General features: G+C 34.5%; 1 protein-coding gene across 19 annotated transcripts in view; it reads right to left on the bottom strand.

Moving 5' to 3' along the window:
- The window catches only part of CELF2 (CUGBP Elav-like family member 2), a 639,346-nt gene that overhangs the window by 80,788 nt on the left and 535,941 nt on the right, over positions 1 to 22,617 (bottom strand). For all 19 annotated transcript variants that reach the window (XM_053716441.1, XM_053716446.1, XM_053716442.1 and 16 more), the window contains 2 exons: positions 18,773 to 18,852; positions 2,169 to 2,327 (listed from right to left, as the gene is read on the bottom strand). In XM_053716441.1, coding sequence (XP_053572416.1) covers positions 2,169 to 2,327; positions 18,773 to 18,852 — 239 coding nt within the window. The remainder of the gene's footprint in view (positions 1 to 2,168; positions 2,328 to 18,772; positions 18,853 to 22,617) is intronic.

Genomic DNA, 22,617 nt, shown 5'->3' with positions numbered 1-22,617 from the left:
AGTTTAAATTTCTATAATTTGTTTATTATTTTCTGTAATTTTGTGTTTTGTTTTTTTTTGTACTTTAGCTAATTTAATTTAGCTAATTGTATTTAATTTAGTTAATTTATTTAATTATAGTGTAGTGTAGGTGTTAGTGTAAATTAGGTTAGGTTTTATTTTTCAGGTAAATTTGTCTTTATTTTAACTAGGTAGTTATTAAATAGTTAATACCTATTTAATAACTATTCAACCTAGTTAAAATAAATACAAACTTGCCTGTAAAATAAAAATAAATCATAAAATAGATACAATGTAACTATTAGTTATATTGTAGCTAGCTTAGGGTTTATATTATAGGTAAGTATTTAGTTTTAAATAGGAATTATTTAGTTAATGATAGGAATATTTATTTAGATTTATTTAAATTGTATTTAAGTTAGGGGGTGTTAGGTTTAGGGTTAGACTTAGGTTTAGGGGTTAATAACTTTAATATAGTGGCAGCGACGTTGGGGGCGGCAGATTAGGGGTTAATAAATGTAGGTAGGTGGCGGCAATGTTAGGGCCAGCAGATTAGGGGTTAATAATATTTAACTAATGTTTGCGAGGCGGGAGTGCGGCAGTTTACGGGTTAATATGTTTATTATAGTGGCGGCGACGTTGGGGGTGGCAGATTAGGGGTTAATAAGTGTAGGTAGGTGGCGGCGACATTGGGGGCAGCAGATTAGGGGTTAATAAATATAATGTAGGTGTTGGCGATGTTGGTGGCAGCAGATTAGGGGTTCATAAGTATAATGTAGGTGGCGGCGGTGTCCGGAGCGGCAGATCAGGGGTTAATAATTATAATTTAGGTGTCGGCGATGTCAGGAGCAGCAGATTAGGGGTTAATAAGTGTAAGATTAGGGGTGTTTAGACTCGGGGTTCATGTTAGGGTGTTAGGTGTAAATATAAATTTTATTTCCCCGTAGGAATCAATGGGGCTGCGTTAAGGAGTTTTACGCTGCTTTTTTGCAGGTGTTAGACTTTTTTTCAGCCGGCTCTCCCCGTTAATTCCTATGGGGAAATCGTGCACGAGCACGTTACACCAGCTCACCGCTGACTTAAGCAGCGCTGGTATTGGAGTGTGGTAATGAGCAAAATTTTGCTCAATGCTCACTTCTAGTCTTTTAACAACGGGTTTCTGAAAACTTGTAATACCAGTGCTGTAGGTAAGTGAGCGGTAAGGGGAAACTGATCTAACGCAAAACTCGTAATCTGGGCCATAGTTAAGTAACATCCCACTCTGCAACTGCATTTCCCAAGCTGAAAATATCCAGTAATTGGTGGCCACATGGGACTGATCCTCCTGATTGGGTGACTGACTGTGTTGAGTCCAGGAGCTGCAAGGCTTCAGGCTCCCGAACAGAATTTGAAACTGTGTTATTTGTTTGCAAAATGAAAGGAAGAAGAACTTATATTTCCATTTGTTTATTAGTTCACTTCATTCCCTCTATTTAGTAAATAGAGGAACTAAACAAGTGAATGAATGCATTTCAGACAAAATTAGTTTATTTTTGCCAACAGAAACCCGAAAACATTTTTTTTTGCATTTCTACTATTTAACCTCTTAATAGCACCTTAATAAACTGAAATTTTGTTGAAGTGTTAAAGGGACATGAAACACTAAATAATTTTTAATAAGCATAGTATTGAGGTTATTACTGCATCCTTCTAGTCATGGGTGGTTCCATGTTGAAATCTGTCTTTCACTACATTCCAGTGCTGACCCGTTTGCACATGTGCAGCAACTCTCCTTCAGGTACCTGCTGTGTAACCTAGGTTTCATAATGGCAACACCCATGATTAGAGGGAGGTGCATGAAATGTAATTAGTGTTTAGTGTCCCTTTAAGAGAATGTCTGATGCCCTGATATCTAAGACAGGGTTAATCATAAGCTATTACATAACTTTAAGTAACTTGGCTAGTCTTTGCTGGATAGCAATGATAATTAATAAACCATTTTTTGTGACATATACTGAAATTAGTGTGTGAGCACTCAGACATAATAGTCACCAATTAATAATGTAGGCGAAAACAAATATTACCACAAATCGCTTAGCATTGCAATGTGATAGAAAGATGTACATATTTCTAATTGGCATAGTTAAAGTTTTCAGTTGAGCTCAGATTTCTTGCCCATAACTACTTACTGCCAAATACTGTGGCGTTAGACCTCCAAGTCCTGTGAGGTTCCCCCAGGTGGCAGTATTGAGCTGTTGCATTTGCTGTGCTAGCTGCTGCTGAAGACGTCTCTGCTCTTTGTCCTTCTGAGTATCGGCAAACTTCACCACTATTGGTGAAGAGCAGCCCTGGAATGGTACAATCATAAAAGAGTAACATAAAACACAAAACCCTATTAATCCTATCCTTCAGATGCTTAAACATGAATCAGTTTAACAGCTTGATATGGGTCAGACCCATTGTTTCCTTCAATACTTACAGTACATATTGTATATTTCCTCTATCGTTTTAAGCAAATAAATAAATACTAGAATTTTGTTGGCACCGTAGAAATGAAAACCTACCATAACATTCTATTACATAGGCTATAGTTTCTTAATATCTTATGTATTTATTTTCAATTGGAATATTTTAACCTATTTAGCCATAAATACTGTATGTTTTATGTACCAGATATGTGTACTTGGGGAGGCTGTAATCAAACTACCTATAAACTAATGATTTTTTATAATACTTGCGACTTACTTGTGTTGTGTATTGTATATATGTTACAAGTGGGGTTCACTCTGTGAAAATATTAAACAATTACAATTTGTCTGTATACAAGGTTAATTTGCCATAGGTGCTAGATATGTATTTATTTTTATATATAAACTTAAAGGGACAGTACATGTAAAAATGATTCATGCACAAGTTTTAAAAAAATTGTATACTATATATGAAACATGGTATTTCATGTGATTTTAATACTGGCCTCTGAGGCTTTCCTATAAGAATATAGCATTGAAGTGTTAAATCTCTGAACATCTACAATTTATAATGGCATTGACTAAGGACAACTAATACTTCTGAATTCTTCAAACAGAGAATAAACATAACTGTGAAAGATAAACGCATCTGTCCTTTATTCATTAACGGAGAGTATACTTTTTTCCTTTCAATAAAAGAATAATGTGTCTCAGTTGATGATGAAACATTTATCATAAAGTTTGATAACAGTCATATGGCCCTACTCTAAAAAAGAGTAAAATGTTGTCATAAATATAGTAAAATGAGGGGGCGTGTCTCTGGGCAGCACCTTGAATGGAAGCAATATCGGTAGCTGCGTGAGAAATGCAGATAATTTGCCAACTATCAGCAGTTTATGAAGCCATCTGTATTTTTAACTAAGGTCTCTGAACTTCACAGAGTGTACTGAATCTATAGACACCAGATTGAGCTGAAATTTGCACCAGATTGCCGATCCGGAGCGTTGAGGCCTGTGGCAACTCTCATAAGGAGCAGTCCTCAACACCCCCCCCCGTAAATCTCTGAACGGGTATGAGCAGCTTATACGCTGTTTTTTTGTTTTGACACTGCTAACTTCTATTCACCAGACATAGCACACGCGGAGATGCAGATCCTTCAAGAGCTGGAGAAGTTATTACTATATCATCTTACCCTAATTGATGAAAGCCTTGGTGAATCTATTCATGCTGTCACCCTCGAGGCCCCATGCGCCATATCTATTATTGCGACAAAGCATAGTGATACTGAGGTGACAACTGCTAGTTTACCTCCAAACCGCTTACCGCAAGGGCAAGGGCCATCATTAAAATTAAGCTACCCAATTTTAAATCCAATTGCAGAAACTGAGACGGAGACAATCCTTTATGCCACTCCTGCAGCTGCTACAGCCTTGGCGGGTCGTAACAGCAAAGGCCTTTCCACTAACTTACCATCAGGTAAAGGGGAACAACCCTCAGACGTTCACACTCAGCAGGACTCCAAGCGCTTCACAGTAGGAGAGAAGGTCCCGACTCCTGCAAGACCGTGGGGGAGATACGTCAGCTTCCAACTAGCGATCATGAATGCCACTAACTCTGCAGATCCTCACTCTCACGCTATTGAGAGCGGCGTCGGCAGCAACACTAAGTTACTAGGAACAGCGACTGGCTTATTTTCTGGAGACTGCTGCCCTACTTCTCAACCCTGCCGTAGACTGGCAGGTCTGTACCGGTCGCAGCTGTTATGGATGCGGATCCCACCGATGCCCTGCTGGGATCCTGGGGGGGGTGTGCCTGCCCCTCTCTTTGGAATGCTGCATCTCTTCACTTGGAACCTCTGTTGCGGTTAACGCAGGTAGCTTACATCCTGTACAAACACTGTTATACGTGAAAAGTCATACACAGTAAGGGCACAGATCTGCAACTTAAGTTCAATTTTTCAGTGGACATCTGTCTTTATTTATGTTGCTGACACTGTACCCAGAATGGCTGGTGCACATACCGGGAGACCTCACCCATTAAAACTTCCACAGTTCTTACTCTCCCCATACTCCCTGAGCTAATTGCTTTTGCTGGCTTGCTGCGGGTTTATTGGTACTTCTCTAGGGAGTTGCCCATATGTTTACCGGTAAGACACTTTTCATGCTACTAATAACTTGGTCATAAGGGTAAACTACCACAGCTGGCCCCTTCTCTTCTGACGGACTCCCTACTTCTCCTGGACTTTGGGCTGGACTTGTAAACCTTTGCATATTCCTTATGATTTTTTGTTTGGTTGCACACACCTGTTTTAGGAATGTAAAAGGGGTTAATATAATATTACATGCTCCTTTGGGTATCTGTCTATTACCCTTAACGGCAGATGCTGAATATAAAATGGGGATTGTCAGTCTGCAAAATTCACCTCTATAGCGTTTGTTACTCTTTTGTCCTCAGTGGATTTCACCCATTATGGCAGACATTCTTATGACATTATCATTATATAGTGGGCATTTATAATGCTTTGATCTTACTACGCCACATGAGTCCCCCAATAATTGTAATCTCATATGGTTTTGTAGTTGCTAATAAGCTACATAGTAATCTTCTCCCCATATAGCAGACTGACCGACCTTACTCTCATATTGCTGTAACTTAGTGCATATTATATGGCAGTAATGCAACCATGATTGTCTAAGATAAGTAGGGTACGTCAGGGACAGAAGCAGTTTTAATTACTTACTATTCATAGTGATTGTTTGATGCAAATGCATAGTATATTAAGCATGTATTAATATGTACTGTGTTATGAACTTTCATACATAGCCCTTTCTTGTCTAGTAGTATTCCTCCTACAGTTATCAATTATAACTTCAGCTATGCCCTGAGTGATGTTTCAGCTAATTAGTTTCAAAGTTATCTAACATCTTTGAGTGTAGCAATTGTTAGGTGTTACAGTAAAAACAGAAAATAAGGTGTGTTTTTCATTAGAGACTCAAAAGTGGTCTCCTTTGTTGGTATCAACCTCCACTATCTTGTTTTATTTAGTGCGGAGGTCCAAGAGTGGCCTCATTGTTCATTTTGGAGGTGATTAGAGTACTAGGCATAATAATTGCTTATCATGTTCTTTTCTTTTTCTCTTTTATTTAGGAATGCATATTGTCAATTATAATGTTATGTCACATGCTGTCTGTATTCCAATAATGCTAACATGTTACATTATTCTGTATTGTATGTATGCCTTATATCTAACCTTAAATAAAAATAAAAAAAATAAAAAAAAAAAAAAATATAGTAAAATGAAATACCACACAGCTTGCATTTGTATCTACGTAGACTGAAAAACCAGTGTTCCATTTCTAGAAGTTCCATTCTATTATAGGGCATAAAAAAAAAATATGTACCACAATACATTTTTATTTGTTCTGTGTTTGCTCTACATTTCACAGGTTTGTGAATTTTTCAAAGCAAAAACTATTTTCAATCTTGTAATGATCTAAAAAAAAAAGAAGCATTTCCATGGAAAATAAAATGTTATTATTTTCAGAAATGTTCCTTAAAAATAATGAGAATGAGTGAGTGTTTCCTAGTATATATATATCAACAATGTGCCATGAATTAGTTGCATTGTTATTTAATATTTATTGTTGGGAAATGTCAGTTCACATTATTATAAATGACTTAGTAACATCTGCTATGTAGGAATGTTTGCCAATAGCTTAGTTTTATACAGTGACAGCATTTAACTGTCATCCACAAAACACTACAAGTTAAAGAGGCATACAACACCTCCAAAAACCACGTTCTGTAACCTAGGTTTTCTAGCATGGTTTTTGCAAGAGGTGTTTAAAGTATAATATATGGTTCTATACTATAATTACATTGATCAAAAGTATTATTCTAGTGTTCATGTAACAGCAGTCATTGAAGTCAATAGACTGCACATATATTATTATTATTGTTGTTAATAATAAGAATAAGGCAGGGATGGCTGATTGTGGGCCTATAAGCACATACATCCCTCACTAGTTTTTGCAGCCCTTGGGAAAAAGCATAAATAAAAATGTGTGCTATCGGGCGTAAAGGTAGGTTGGCAAAAAGGTTGGCCAACAGGGGTGTAACTATAGTAGTCTCAGAGATCTCAATTGAGCATTGGCCTGCTCCTCACCCTGCAATCAGTAGTATTGCTTCTACAAGGGGGGCTAGTAGTACCTAGGCTCCAGCAGTATCATATTTGGCTATTCTGTCTGCCCACGTGCACATAGGAAAATATATGGATTTGCCTTTACAATTTGGTGGCAGGATTTCCAAGATGGCTGCCACAGTGTTACAGAAAAATATGTTACCATATTTGTACAGGAAGACTGAGTAAGTGTATATCTTCTCAGTTTCACAAAGAGCACTGTTGAGATGGGAGGACTCCAAGCCCCTGAAACTTTGTCCCAGGGCTCAATGAGGTCAAGTTACATCACTAGTTGACACAAATCAAACACCCTTGGGTGGCAAAAGACCTCTAAGGTGAAGAACGTCAGAGAGAGGGTGCCCTGCAACCTTACCTAAATCTGGCACTATGCTACAGGATATTTTTATGTCATAAAGTTTTATTCAGCCCTTTAGGCTTCTAAAATATTGATCTGTGCCCCTATGTGTTAGCAAGTTAATCATCACTGACCTAAGAGATAATTAGTTGATTAATGGCAAATGAGAAATATCAGCCTCTAAAAGAGAAAATGCTAAGTTTGTCAGTACTGTTAGCCCAAGATTTGAATGGGTACAGCAGGTTGACATTAAGGATAGGTGAAATAGGGTAAGGGTTATATGATTGTAAAAGTATAATGCATGTTTAACTTAATATCTATATTGTCATTCTAATGTTTATAAATAATTACTTTTTACATTTTAAAGTTTGAGTACTGATTCCCATAGACCTACAAGTGTCTCTTCCAATTTTTGTGAAGAAAGGAAACTTGACTGCTTCCAATGATTTTTTCGGAATTGAGGAATAAGAGGCTGTCCGTTGCATTGATTTACCTGTGTGAATATGTCCATGCATCTTGTTTGAAGAAGTAGTCTACCAGACTCACCCTTGTTGAAGTCACTTCAATACACATCACAACCAATTCCATTGGAAAATTACTTAATTGGGCTTGGGCTGGTTATTAGAATATAAGCTTTTCTCAAAATTCCACTTTTAGATTTTGCAAATGAAGATTCTAATCAGGAGATGACTCTTCAAAGAAAGATTTTTATTGGTCATGGATTCAATTTTTTTTATCTTTCAGATCACTGGCGGTAAAGACACTTTTGATTTATGAAAAAAAGAATACATTTATTACATCTTCCTGGTGACAATGGAATCCAAAGAGAAAATCATAGAATCAAGAATCAGAAAATATAAAAAAAATAAAAATAATCAGGGGCGTATTTTAAATGAGCAAGTGTGCAAATATTCAGAAGGTGTAGAAACAACATATACATATAAGTATATGGCAAAGTATAAGGATAATAAAAATACACTTTATGTCATAATACATGTACGATATAGGCAGAGGCACCTCTAGCGTTAGGCCAACTAGCAACTGCCAAGTACCTCACATGTTCAGGGCCTAGTGTCAGTAATGCCACTTGGTTTGCTTAAGACTTCAGCCTCCAAGCACTTACAAATAAACCCTCTGCCTCAGAATGATTTTCCTACAAGCTTTTAATGAGATCATTGGAAAATTTTGGTACAGATAATCAGCAACACATTTGCCTTTATTTGTATTTTGTTGAGTTTCCAAATGTGAATGGACAGCATATAAAATGATAATTATTCTTTGATGTGTGATTCCCATAGTGACTATATAGATATCATAGATAAAAGATGATCTAATCAATATTTTTCATTTGGTGAAAACCCACATGGATAGACAAACGTTTTACTTGTTTTACTTATTACATTAGTATAACCCCAAGGGATTTTATACTCCAGCTCAAAATTAGTTGTAGAAATTAATAACTAGTGTCTGAGCTACGGACTTAGAGAAAGTTTAATCATTAAGACCAGAGTTTCTCATAATGATTTCATTATTACTGAATAAAAAATAATTTTAAAAGATAAAGGTTTTTCTATTAAGGTCATTGATAGGCTGCTAACCCAAGCCAAAAACAAACTGACTCAACCATGACATAAAAAATATATAAGAATCATGTAGATTCAAAGACCTATGGAACGTGTCTTTTGAGCTTTTATATTCCATGGACTTTAAAGGGCCATTATAGTAAAATATTATATGCAATAATTCCCTAAAGCATTTAATCTTAGGACTATCAACCCTGCACTTTTATGTGTTTAACCCCATCTATGTGTTTAAGGGATTAACACATAATACAGGAGCTGCAGAGCACTGGTGGGAATATAACACATATAGGTGCAGGGTCGCTAGTTTTAAAATTACATGCTCTACAAATAAGAGCATGCCATTTTTTTGGTCTATAATAGTCCTTTAAGGTGGGTATGGAAAACCATCTTCTTCGGTGTAAATATTCAGCCAGTAGTAAGTAGAAGCTTAACTTGTCCTACAAATGTATTCTTTATTATTTTAAACCACAATAAGATGGTAATTTTAAGTGCAAAACCTTTATACCCATGACAGTTAAGACTATGGGCATTGAGAGATCAGAAGATCGCAAATTACTTCCTTTAGTACTTGACCGAGAGATAGCAGCAAATCTTTATATATCAGTTGGGTGCCTTATTCAATAAAAGATCAGAACATCAAAAGCAAACATGGGTTAAGAAGTAAAATTGATTATCCACCATTTAATATAATTAGGAATCAGTCTCTTATCTTCGTAATCATTGCTCATACAGGTATTGGCGAATTCCTGAGCAAGTAAGAAGAAAACTATCATGGCACATTTGTTTAAAATGGGAACTTTTTCCTCACTATTTTCCAATTCTTCTACAATCCATTCAATTGTTCCATGGGTTTTACAATCATTACATAGAACATTAAAGGAAGTAATGCTTTGAAAAGGGATGAAATCTACCTCTCCAAGTGAATGTGAAACAAAAACTTCTTGTTTTGAGATAAAAAAAATGATGATAGGAATCCACATTGTAATTGCAGAAGATAAACAGAAGATAATGATAAAATGTCAGCGCTCTCACAATAAGTACGTAAGACGATACTTTTACATTTATTGCATATACTACAATACTGATTATAGATAATTACATGAAAAGGTAAGTAATAATAATGTAAATTATGGTAAATACCTTTCAAACTCATAAAATAGAATGGAATCTACGTGGGCAGAAATGTCAAATAATCTTTGAATGTATAGTAATGTCAAAACGGATATTGGTAGAGCTCAAAGCCAACATGTAATAGAGTACTAAACATCTTCTAAAAACTCAATTACAAGGGCACTAATGAATAGCATATTAGCTTAACCTGTAAAATTAATTTCTATGGCTCTCAAAAGAAAAAAAAAAGAATGTGAAATATTAGAAAACTTAGATGGTTTAATCCTGTTGTCATAATGACTCACAGCAATGTGCTTCTGTTGGAGGCAGCATAAATGCGGCATAAGCTGATATGCATCTTTTGAAATGTTATAGCCTTTGTTTGTTACTAAAAGTATTATGTGGTACAGAAATTAAATCAAGACTTTATACCTGACAATATATGGATTTTTATTTTATCTCTGGGGGTTCAGCTTTCTAACTTGTTGTAAGTTGTACTATATTTTCTGTAACAGTAGAAAGGCTTTTCCTTGCGTGTGCATCCTCAGCCGCACCTATGAATGTTTGTAAAATGTAGCAAAATGTCCCTTTAAAAGGATATGAAACAAAAAAATGTTCTTTAGTGATTCAGACAGATCATACAGTTTTATAAACTTTCCAATGTATTTCTATTATCAAACTTTCTTAGTTTCCCTTGACATTAAATGGGTTTAATGTCCCTTTAAGTATTAATTTTGGGGCATAATAAATGTTGCAAAATAAAAACTTTATAATTTTCAGGTTTAGGTCACAACATGTAAATATGTAAAGGAAGAAAGATGCAAAATGTTCCTTTCAATGCTAAAAGAGTATATTTGTGTTTCTTGGCTGCTGTATACAAATTCAGCAATCCTTTCTCTAGAGAGACCACAAGACTTGGACCAAAAGCCCACAACATATTGGAAAGCAATGGGGTCTTTGCTTTAAGGGAGGGGATATCTGTGTTAATTATAAAATGTTGGATCCTTGCTTAATTTGTTGTCCTTGTAATACATTTTTTTTTTAAATAAGATACAAAAGAATGATGTACAGTGTCTAAAGATAAGTAGGCAAAATCAGCCTATGTTATTAAGAGTAGAGTGTTGTATTTTGACTTTTTGCTTGAAAAGAGTTTGAGTTTGACCTATGTGACACTACTGTATTAGCAGAGATAAAAATCAGGCAAATTATATCCCTGTGTCTTTGGTGCACCTGCCATCACCATAAATGACAGACTAAATAGTTTTCAGACGTGCTTTGGACGACAAGCAATCTTAATGGGATATGGCTGAACTCCAAGGGGTTACAAGTTCTGTATTAGTCGCTGCAATTATCAATACTAATTAGTGCCTTGCATTACAAAAATGCCACAAGTAAACACATTTAATTAATTCCCTGTTAGCCAGACTCTGTTCTTCCAGATCCCCAATGGATTTATGGCAAAAAATTCTGGACAAAATGGAACTGTAATAAACTGCAATAAAGGCAACTTATCAAGTTTTAATGTATTTGTTCCCATTTTAATTAGAACTTGAAATTCAGAATTTATTTATTTATTTTCAAAAAGAAGCGTTAACATTTGGACTGCAACAAAATTAATATTAAATTCTTAGAAAAATACATTAATGAGAACGTCTATTTCTCATTTTAGTTTATGAAATATTTAGAACCAAGTAGTATTTATTTATTTAATATTTTATTTATTTGTTTTTATTTATTATTTTATTCATTCATATATTTATTATTTGTGTATTTATTTAAACATTCTGCTCATACATGTTTTTAATATTGTTCGGCTCTCTCTCTAAATTGTCCTACCTTCTTGCTCAATAGAAAGCCTTCAACAAACTGTTATTTGTAATCATAGTTTATTTATATGTTTGTTGGCCATTACTTACTAACGGAAGATAGTAGCTTAACCCTTTGATGACCGGGTTAATTTGTCTATATCGGAACAACGTTCCGATGTAAACACATTGAAATCCTGCGATCGTGCACACAATGGCGAGATTTCAATAATGGGATCGGGTCATGATGATCACATCATGGAAGCGCCATTTTTTTTAACCATGCAGATGAAAACAGTAAAAAGATCAGCTCTGGATTACAAAGCACTTACTCTAGTGAGTTGAAGAAATTTAAAGGTAAAATATCATTCTTTTTTACACAGACATGTTCATGTGATATTTTATTGTCAGCTTTTAACAGTTATGCTGCATCATTTCCAAGTGATATAGCATATGAGTATCATGCTAGGAGTTAGGAGAGAATCTATTTTATGCTCAGCTTAAGGACATTTTCATGACCATATTTTTATAGTTGTGGTTTTGTAGGAACATTTGCACCTCATATCGTTTTTTTGATATCTTCCCCTCTCTCTTAAACAGGTTCATCCACAAACCCCTGATAAGTATTTTATAGGTTAATATTTTAAGTAGAATCTGTTGAATTCATCACCAACTTTTGTGAGAGAAAGTCTTCAAACATTTCCACATCTCACTCTCTGACTAAGCATAATTTCCTCATAGTTCTACTTTAAGATCAAAGATTTCAATGTTGATATGATAGAACAACAGAGTTCAAAATAGTTTCTGGTAAAAGAAGATATATATATATACGATGCCAATCTCATTACATCTGAAAAATGGAAAACAGTTAAGTTATGACATTTTTTTTCATGCATTGTGCTTTTCACCTCTCACTTAACAGAGCTACAGATTAATGGCTCACAACATGATGCTGAAATGATGATTTTAGTACCCAACATGCTTTGTGGCACCCGCACTCCAAACAAACAAACAAAAAAGAAAAAAAAAGAAAGGTAATGTGTGAGAAAATAGACAGGTTTTGATTTCAAAACACTGTAGAAAACATCACAATGTCACAACCAAGGAGTTATATACACAAAATTACAATATACAAAACAGAGTATAACATGCATGTTGAAAGCAAACAATTAGTAAAGCTTATATACTGACGTTTTTGTGCAAAATTCTGAAAGACCATGACTGGATCATAGAATGTGTGGTAAGCATGGGTAGTATTTATTTGTGAATTATAATCCTGTTGTATGTAAGTAATGGTCTTTTATATGAAATCTAATGCTTCCATTTGCCTCAGAGAAGACTGCAGTGCATAGCTTTGCAATATGGTCGCCTCTAGAAAGGGGCAGCAAATGTGATTGTTTTTAAAATATAATTATTGTAGGGAATGCTAGAAAACTTTTGAAAAACAATGTATTAGTTGTATTTTCCTCCCTATCTTCTTCCGTTCTGCTTGTGTTCTTGTGGTAAAGCATCTGATTGGCTTAAAAGCGGAGGGAGGGGGGGGGTTTGGGGGGGAATATACAGCTAGTAATGAAGAAAGTGATAAGGGAGTAAAAACCTCTGATTTTCAAAATCTTTCTAACATTGCCTAAAACAACTGTAATGCCATTCTTTAAAGGGACATTAAACACTTTGAGATGGTAATATAAAATGATAAATTGTATATATATATATATGTAAACTCTACAATATACTTTCATTATTTATTTTGTCCCATTTTCCTGTAATTCCATTCAGAAATTGTGAGGATTGCAGTTTCTGTTAGAAATGGAACTTCAGAACACTGTTATATTCCACACAACTATTGGCTGGCATTTTAGGGTTCAATTTTTAATTGGCCCTAATTGGCCACAGCAGGGAAAGTAAGCTAAGTTACAACATGGCAGCTAACATTGTTTTATAGACATTAAAACTTTACACTTATTTTGTCACTTTTTAAACAACTAATAAAACTTATAATAATACATTTACATGTTATTCTCAGACTTATCTTTTCTTTGAATGCATCATTCTACCTAGCATTTATTTAGTGTTTAATGTCCCTTTAAAAGCTTTGCCATTTTTTATGTTAACTGTCCCTTTAAGTATGTTTTATTCAGTTCAGATCTACATTATAACTATATATAATTACTTTTCCCTGCAGGGGTTAAAACAGTAAAAATCCTGCATTCTGTTGATGATGAAATCTTCCATTATATATAGTGGCATGTGTTAGAATAGGGATGATGGATTTTCTGTAATTCTATAATATGTAATTAAAGGAACAATAAAGTGAAAATGAAAGTGTTTTGATTCAGATAGAGCAGACAATTTTAAACAACTTTCCAATTTACTTCTGTTATCAAATTTGCTTTGTTCTCTTGGTATCTTTTATTGAAGAGTAAAACTAGGTAGGCTCATAAGAGCTTAGGAGTGTGCACGTACCTTTAGTACTCAAGGGGGCCGATTTACCAATGTGTGGCGCCATTTAACATTGCACAAGCAGTTCTGGTGAACTGCTTGTGTAAAACCGCCCCCTGCAGATTCGCGGCCAATCGGCCACTAGCATGGGGTGTCAATCAATCGTATAGGATCGGGCGGACTGATGTCCACAGCCTCAGAGGCAGCGGTCTTAAGACCACTGCTTGATAACTGCTGTTTCCGGCGAGCCTGAAGGCTCGCGTGGAAACAGTGACATCAGGGGCCATTCGGCCCTTAATAAATCGGCCCCTATGGCAGAAGCGTTTTGCAACATTGTATAATAAAGCTACAAATAAGTGCAAAACACTTCTGAGTACTAAAGACACATGCACACTACTGAGCTCTTATGAGCCTACCTAGTTTTACTCTTCAATAAAAGATACCAAGAGAACAACGCAAATTTGATATCAGAAGTAAATAGGAAAGTTGTTTAAAATTGCATGCTCTATCTGAATCTTGAAAGCCTAATTTAGACTTTACTGTCCCTTTAAAATTGCTCTACACTGTTCATTGGATGTTGAATTTTGGAAGTTGCAAAGTTTTAATATTGGACAGTACATATAAACCTGCAAACATTAAGTGATTGCCACTATTTCAGACCATGAATGCACTATACACTTCTGGTATATTACATTATATACCTCTTGCAATACTATCTTGCCATACACTTCATTCATATTTTTACTCTCTGAGTGACCTTTTCTAAAAATGTCTAGATTTCTATCTTTCTAAACTAATGTGTTTCTTATCCTTTTGCTGTTGAAGTAGTTAAAAAAAAAAAAAAAAGGCGGCTTAGCTTAGACAGGTTAAATATCACTTTGATGAAGTGGGAACCAATTTTCTGTGTAGGGTTTCAAAGATATAATTGCCCAACCACGAGGATCAAGGTGTAATTTTACAAGTCAGTGCTCTGTATCAAAACGAGCCTTTTCTTTTAGTTTTTAGGATAATTGTGCTAACACACGGGCGGTATTGTGGAAGCAATCCAGTATTTTATTTGTAGACATTTATATATATAAGATTGTTTTTTTTTAATTCCTTTAAAAGATATTGTCATATGTTAAAAAAATGGAAGGATATTAAATTCGTCATGCATATAATCATCTGTGAAGGATCATTATGACTACCCGGTGCGCAATTAATTAAAATATTCAACTGAATAAATTGTTTAGAATGTTTTTAGGGAGGAAGGAAATGGTTACATGCACTCTTTCTATCATCATAAATGATAATAATTTCTTATGTTTATTGTTAACTTGAGGAATAGGCTTTTAAAAGGACATACAACCTAACATATTAATTTTGTTATTCTGCAGTATTAGACTAGAAATACTATTTTGAATTTGAATGTCACATTCAAATCGAATATCACATTCGAATCGAATATCACATTTATTAAACACAGTTGTAAACTAGAAATACTATTTCGAATTTGAATGTCACATTCGAATTCGAATGTCACATTCAAATTCGAATATTACATTTAAAAAACCCAGTATTAGACTAGAAAAACTATTTCAAATTCAAATGTGACATTCGAATTCGAATGTCACATTCAAATTTGAAAATTACATTTAAAAAACGCAGTATTAGACTAGAAAAACTATTTCAAATTCGAATGTGACATTCGAATTCGAATGTCACATTCAAATTCGAATATTACATTTAAAACACAGTATTAGACTAGAAATACTATTTCAAATTCGAATGTGACATTCAAATGTAGCATTCGAATTCGAATATTACATTTATTAAACACAGTTGTAGACTAGAAATACTATTTCGAATTTGAATGTCACATTCAAATTCGAATATTACATTTCGAAATTTAATTAATACATAGCTAAACATTCTATTATTCTATTATTATTTTGATTGAAAAATTCGAAAATGAAAATTCGAAAATAGAATGTTAGAATGTTATATAAACATTCGTTTCGAACGACCGAATGTATAAAAATTCATTTTAAATTTCGAATTTTTAGAAACATTCGCCCATCCCTAACAATGATATAAATTGTGTGAATGCTACTGTATCTTCTGCTCACATGTCTATAAAACATGGTTAAAAGCATTCTTTTAAAACTGCTGCCAAAGAGGGAACCGTGTGTTTACCACAGCCCACAGCTAGTCTAGTAAAATGAGCTCATATTCCTTGGCTATTATATGACCATATAGGGCAATCATCAGACCAATTCTGTTGAGATTGCTGCTTATACCATTGTAGAACCCTAAAAATGTTTAACAGTAGACAACATGCGCTTAAGGCATATTTTTGCAAGGAACTACTCTCCACTTGACTCGGACTGGGAAAGGAAAGGACCTGGAAGGCCGAAGGCCTAGCACTTGCAGCCAAAGTGCAGTGCAAGGCTTGCATATGGTCATTCATTGCATTGATAGTGAGGCTTTAGGTTAGTGGAGGGTGATTGTCACCATATTCTCATTTATACACATCAATATAGCCTGTCCATGTGAAGTATATATATTTTTTTCATACAGGGACATCAAGACCTTCAAATACATGGCAGGTGAAATGGCATTTGGAGTTCCCTGTTCAGAAGGACCGTGAAGTCTATTGACAGGGATGAAGGCAGACTGTGCAGAAGAACCTGCTCATGTGTGCATGTGACATGAGGAATACTGAAGTCTGAGACTACATCTGTCTGGTATGAAAGGACAGAGAAGACCTTAACAATTGCACAAAGAGATTTGTTACTGTGTTTAAAAGCTTGGTTGCTTCCTTTGAAGAAGGTTTCTTATCCTGTTGTTGAGGGGGGGGGGTCTAAGATTAGGTTGCAACAAATGAAGGGTAAGGGTCTTGTTTGGTGCTCCAATGGAAAGAGTTTGAGGGTTGGTTGAGTCAAAAAGGCTTGGTTGAGTCAAAGATGCTGGAGAGTGTCCATAAATGCAGGAGTTAGCATTACAGCATAGATGCTTAAGCTCTATTGGCCTGCAAAGTATTCACCTATCACACAACATTATGAAAAATTTGGAAAAGGGAATATTTTTTCCATGCTCTATGGTGACCAGATATTAGAAATAAAGAAAAACACCAAAAAAAGATAGTGCTTAGAAGGAAGAGGAAAATGAAGAAGCGTTATCAGGAAATTCTCAGATTGTGGTAAAGAGGAAAAAAGACTCCAGAGCTTATTTGTTCTTCTTGTATTCTAATGAAATGGTGGTACAGAAAAGAGAGAGAATAATATGAATATGGAGATCTGGTTTGAATTGGGTATCCGTATCTACAAAGGGGTTAAGAACCTATAAAGTAGCTGGCTTTTAATTGTTTAAGGTGTTTAGAAAGTAAGAGTGTGTTGTCATCAACAACAAGGAAACTGTGGGTTAAGAAAAGAGGTATTACTTTCTAAGAGAAGGGATTCATTTAAATTAACTACATTTACGGCTTTTTAGCCAACATTTAAAGAAAATGGTCTCAAAGGTTGAGCTCATCATGTTAGTTTGCTGTGGGTGTGCTTGAACTGATTAAAATATATGCCTATTGTGAAGAAACGTGTTTTTGTGATTTTGTGTTGCCTTTTAAACCCATAGCTATGGTTATTATTTTAAAGGAGGTTTTTTTCTTTTAAATGAGTGAACATTGGTATCAGGTTTCAAGATGGCGAAGGATTCAAGTCCTGTAGACTCCATTCTCACTATGGGTGACTAGCCTTGGACTATAAAAATTATACGTTTAACTATGGTTTAATAAAATATCGTTTTCACACAGTCATCTTGCCACCACTGTGTGTTACTCTATGATTGAAGGTGTAGGTTTCAAGTTATGTGTTTGTTTTAGTATTCCCATGTTTTACTCTACTTGCACTGCTCAAATGTTTCCACTTGTATGTGAAATGCACTTTTTTGTCCCAGTAAGTTTCTTTAGAGTGTCAAATACAAATATATATAAAGGGCTAACGTAGCATGTCAATATCCCTTTTAAAGTAGACCTCAATATTTAACATAAGTCATCTGACCCTGAACCTGTCACTAAACAATTAATGGTCAATCACAATCCTTTATAAAAGTTAATTTTATGATTTTTTTTCTACAAAATTTACCAATAAATGGGATTTTCTAAATGTTTGTGAACGACCCATTAATGATATATTTGAACTTTTGAACCATGATAAATTATATATGATACATTTTGGCTTCTTTAATAAAAATGTAACATTATTAACCACTAACTTGGTTTCTCAAAGGTTCCTTAATTCATTGTGAGGTTAATAAAGAATCACCTAATTGTTTGCTGTGTATTATATGGCTTTTCTAAAAGAGCAGGATGAATATTTTATTAGTGTCATAGATATTCACTAATGTCTGTTGTTTTAACTGCCTCAATGCACAACAATGCTCTCTTCTTGCTGTGAATAGCATATTGAGAAATTACTCAAGAAATTACTGAACTTAAGTTATACATGGAGATTAGCTGTCTTATAAAACTGTCTATATCAAACAAATTTACTGTGGGGCAAACAGGGTTTCATGGCCTGGTTTGTAAGAGGTTGGCAAAGCTTTTTTATCATAATGCGTTCTATTTCAAATTAATGTGCAAACCCTTTCAGGATTCGTTGTACCTGAATTAATCTACAATATGCAGTGCTGTGTAACCCTGACAGTCCTATCACTTTCAATGAAATATAAATAATTAGTAATGTAATGAATGGCAGAGAGAAGACTGGGGTCTTTGTATCTGCAATTGTCATGTTAACAGTCTGTACAGGAGAGAATGGCTTTCGCTTTACCAAATAATTTGCACAAAGAAAACAAAGAAAGGGCATATGATACAGTACCTCCATGGTCTGAGACTGATGCATGGCTTTGATTGCATTCTGTGCCATTGCCCTTGTAGAAAATGTAACAAACGCACAGCCTGTGGGGACAAGGGGACAGGGAGCAGGAAAGACAAAAAAAACAACAAGACAAAAGGGTTGGACGCTTGTTAAACCAACACAGTCTACGAGAACGGCCACAAGACGACACTGTTCTCAGTAGTACATAAAAGTAACAACTCCTTAAATTTTGTAGTGGTTTAATACTTACAGTGTTGACTTGCTAATCCGATCATAGAAGAAAGAAAAAACAAAACAAAAAAACAAAAAACAAAAACAAAATGGGGAAGTGTTCTTTTCAGCCACAGGATTAACAATTAATTAAATTGTAAAAGATCTACAAATATATATACAGGTAAAAAAACATGTATAAATGCATTTTGATCTACATATATTAATTCATTTATTTTTTTTAAACTATATATTATTTAATATTTTTCATTTAAATTAATATTTTGATTCTTTTAAGAAATGTATATAAAATCATTCATCAAAGGAACCAATATCTTTGATCAATTCCTGTTTAATGTTCAGTTATAAAGCAATTTATTACAGGTGAAGCTATATTTGTGTATTACAAATTAGGAAAGACCATTACATACGACAGAGGTTGTGCCTCTTGAGTTGTATTTTTGTGTGTGTGTGTGTTTTCTTTACTTATAATTTAAATGCTTTAAAACAAATTATTACAGTCCATTAACAAATATTTAATGTGCATTGCATAATTTGCAACACCAAAAAAAACAAACACAAAAATATATTTTAAAGGAACTTTTGATCTCAGTGAAACATCTTAAATGCACCATGTTAATTAATCTGTTAGTTGAAGAAATAAAGTGTGCACTTCATATAAGTTTATGATGTCAAAATGAAAGAAATATATATAAAAATATTTTTTATAAATAAGAAAGCTATAAAATGTTTAATCCAGCATCTAATGCAATGCCTTTAACCTGATTAAAATATGCTTTATAAATAAACACCAAGCAAGAATGACCAGTTTTTTTCCCAAACAATTGGTGCCCTTTATATGTATTCTTAAACATTATAATGCCAACATTATCGTTGTAAATTAAACATATATTTATCACTTACATAGATGTCTTTACTTTGGATTTAAAGAAATATTTAAACTACACATTAGCAAAGCAATATTAAACAAATAAATGATTGATTGGCAACTCATTTAAATCAAAATTATTAAAGTACAAACATTGATCATAGTTTCTGTGAAGCACATAATTATTGTCTTTGGTAATGTCCATTGGAAGCATATTAATATAAAAAATGCATTCTGATCAACTCTATAACCAGCATATTTAGAAACGATGTACGTTCCATTGTGAAAAGTTTCTTATTAGTTGGAAAATAACAAATAGATATATTCTAGGCCTCTTGGAGCCCTGTACTATGGCTTGTGCCATTGTGTGCCTGTTTAATATCATTATAAAATAGCACCATTGAAGGATGAAAAATAAATTATGTTGCTTTATTTTATTTAGCTACAATTGTGAATTCTGTTGAAATTGATAGAGAAATTACAGAAAAAGAATTTGCATGCACCAATGTTCCACAATTCTCATTTAATCATAAAATCTATACATTTTCAAATATCCATTTTATTTTATTTTTTGCTACAAAAAATTGACTTGAGTAGCGTTTTGGAGGAGAGTCATTTCAAAAGGACTACATCAATGGCTGATCAACTGAGTGAATGTGAAAAAAAATAAAAGATAATGGTAACATCAAAGAAATGATCAAATAAGATAATTACATAGCCCTTAAAAACCATGATCATTGTTATTCCTTCACATATTGTATAACAAAATAAGTATTTGATTTACAACTGATCAACTTATTATTGAATATGCATTATTACACTTATACCAGTTGAATAATCAAGTTAATTGAATATGCTCCAAATTAAATAGTAATACAAACACATTATGAACAATTACATGCAATATGTTAGCACAGCATAAAGCCATGTATACTTGAAAATCAAATCAAATGCTTAAAATTAGTGCTGAGAAAATAGCAATAGAGACTCGTGTTAGTACAAAAGGCAATTTGGAAACATTTAGTAGCTGGAATATATTTTTAAAATGTATTAATTTTGTTAATGTTTTTCTGGTTGCATTTAAATGATTTAGCCTCAGATTTTAAACAAATAAGTATTTTCAAATGAAAAACAATAATATGTTAATTATTTGTATGGAAATGACACATATTGCTGGGTAATTAAATTTGGATGGAAATATAGGGCAGAAAATTACACAAGAACCTCAAAAATCTAAAAAAATAAATTATAAAATAATAAAAGTGGCTGCACATATTTGCCTCATGTGATTGGCTCACCCATGTGCATTGCTATTTCTTTAACACAGGATATCTAAAGAATGAAGCAAATTAGATAATAGAAGTAAATTGGAATGTTGTTTAAAATTGTATTCTCTACCTGAATCATGAAGTAAAAATATTGAGTTTAATGACCCTTTAAGTTAAAGTTTTCTATGTAAGTAATTTTAATATTATATATACTGTATATATGTATATATATATATATATATATATATATATATATATATATACACATACAAACACACATACATACAGTATCTCACAAAAGTGAGTACACCCCTCACATTTTTGTAAATATTTTATTATATCTTTTCATGTGACAACACTGAAGAAATTACACTTTGCTACAATATAAAGTAGTGAGTGTATATCCTGTATAACAGTGTAAATTTGCTGCCCCCTCAAAATAACTCAACACACAGCCATTAATGTCTAAACCGTTGGCAACAAAAGTGAGTACACCCCTAAGTGGAAATGTCCAACTTGGGCCCAAAGTGTCAATATTTTGTGTGGCCACCATTTTTTTCAAGTACTGCCTTAACCCTCTTGGGCATAGAGTTCACCAGAGCTTCACAGGTTGCCACTGGACTCCTCTTTCACTCCTCCATGACGACATCACAAAGCTGGTGGATGTTAGAGACCTTGCGCTCCCCCACCTTCCGTTTGAGGATGCCCCACAGATGCTCAATAGGGTTTAGGTCTGGAGACATGCTTGGCCAGTACATCACCTTTACCCTCAGCTTCTTTAGCAAGGCAGTGGTCATCTTGGAGGTGTGTTTGTGGTCGTTATCATGTTGGAATACTGCCCTGCGGCCCAGTCTCCTGAAGGGAGGGGATCATGCTATGCTTCAGTATGTCACAGTACATGTTGGCATTCATGGTTCCCTCAATTAACTGTAGCTCCCCAGTGCCGGCAACACTCATGCAGGCCCAGACCATGACACTTCCACCACCATGCTTGACTGTAGGCCAGACACACTTGTCTTTGTACTCCTCACCTGGTTGCCGCCACACACGCTTAACACCATCTGAACCAAATAAGTTTATCTTCCAGTAATCCATGTCCTTAGTCTGCTTGTCTTCAGCAAACTGTTTGCAGGCTTTCTTGTGCATCGTCTTTAGAAGAGGCTTCCTTCTAAGACGACAGTCATGCAGACCAATTTGATGCAGTGTGCAGTGTATGGTCTGAGCACTGACAGGCTGACCCTCCACCCATTCAAACTCTGCAGCCATGCTGGCAGCACTCATACGTCTATTTCCCAAAGACAACCCCTGGATATGACGCTGATCACGTGCACTCAACTTCTTTGGTCGACCATGGCGAGGCCTGTTCTGAGTGGAACCTGTCCTGTAAAACCGCTGTATGGTCTTGCCCAACGTGCTGCAGCTCAGTTTCAGGGTCTTGGCAATCTTCTTATAGCCTAGACCATCTTTATGTAGAACAA

The sequence above is a fragment of the Bombina bombina genome, chromosome 6 (assembly GCF_027579735.1).
Source record: "Bombina bombina isolate aBomBom1 chromosome 6, aBomBom1.pri, whole genome shotgun sequence".
Taxonomy (NCBI): domain Eukaryota; kingdom Metazoa; phylum Chordata; class Amphibia; order Anura; family Bombinatoridae; genus Bombina; species Bombina bombina.
Note: the sequence above shows the minus strand (reverse complement) of the source record. Positions and strands in the feature narration are given on the sequence as shown.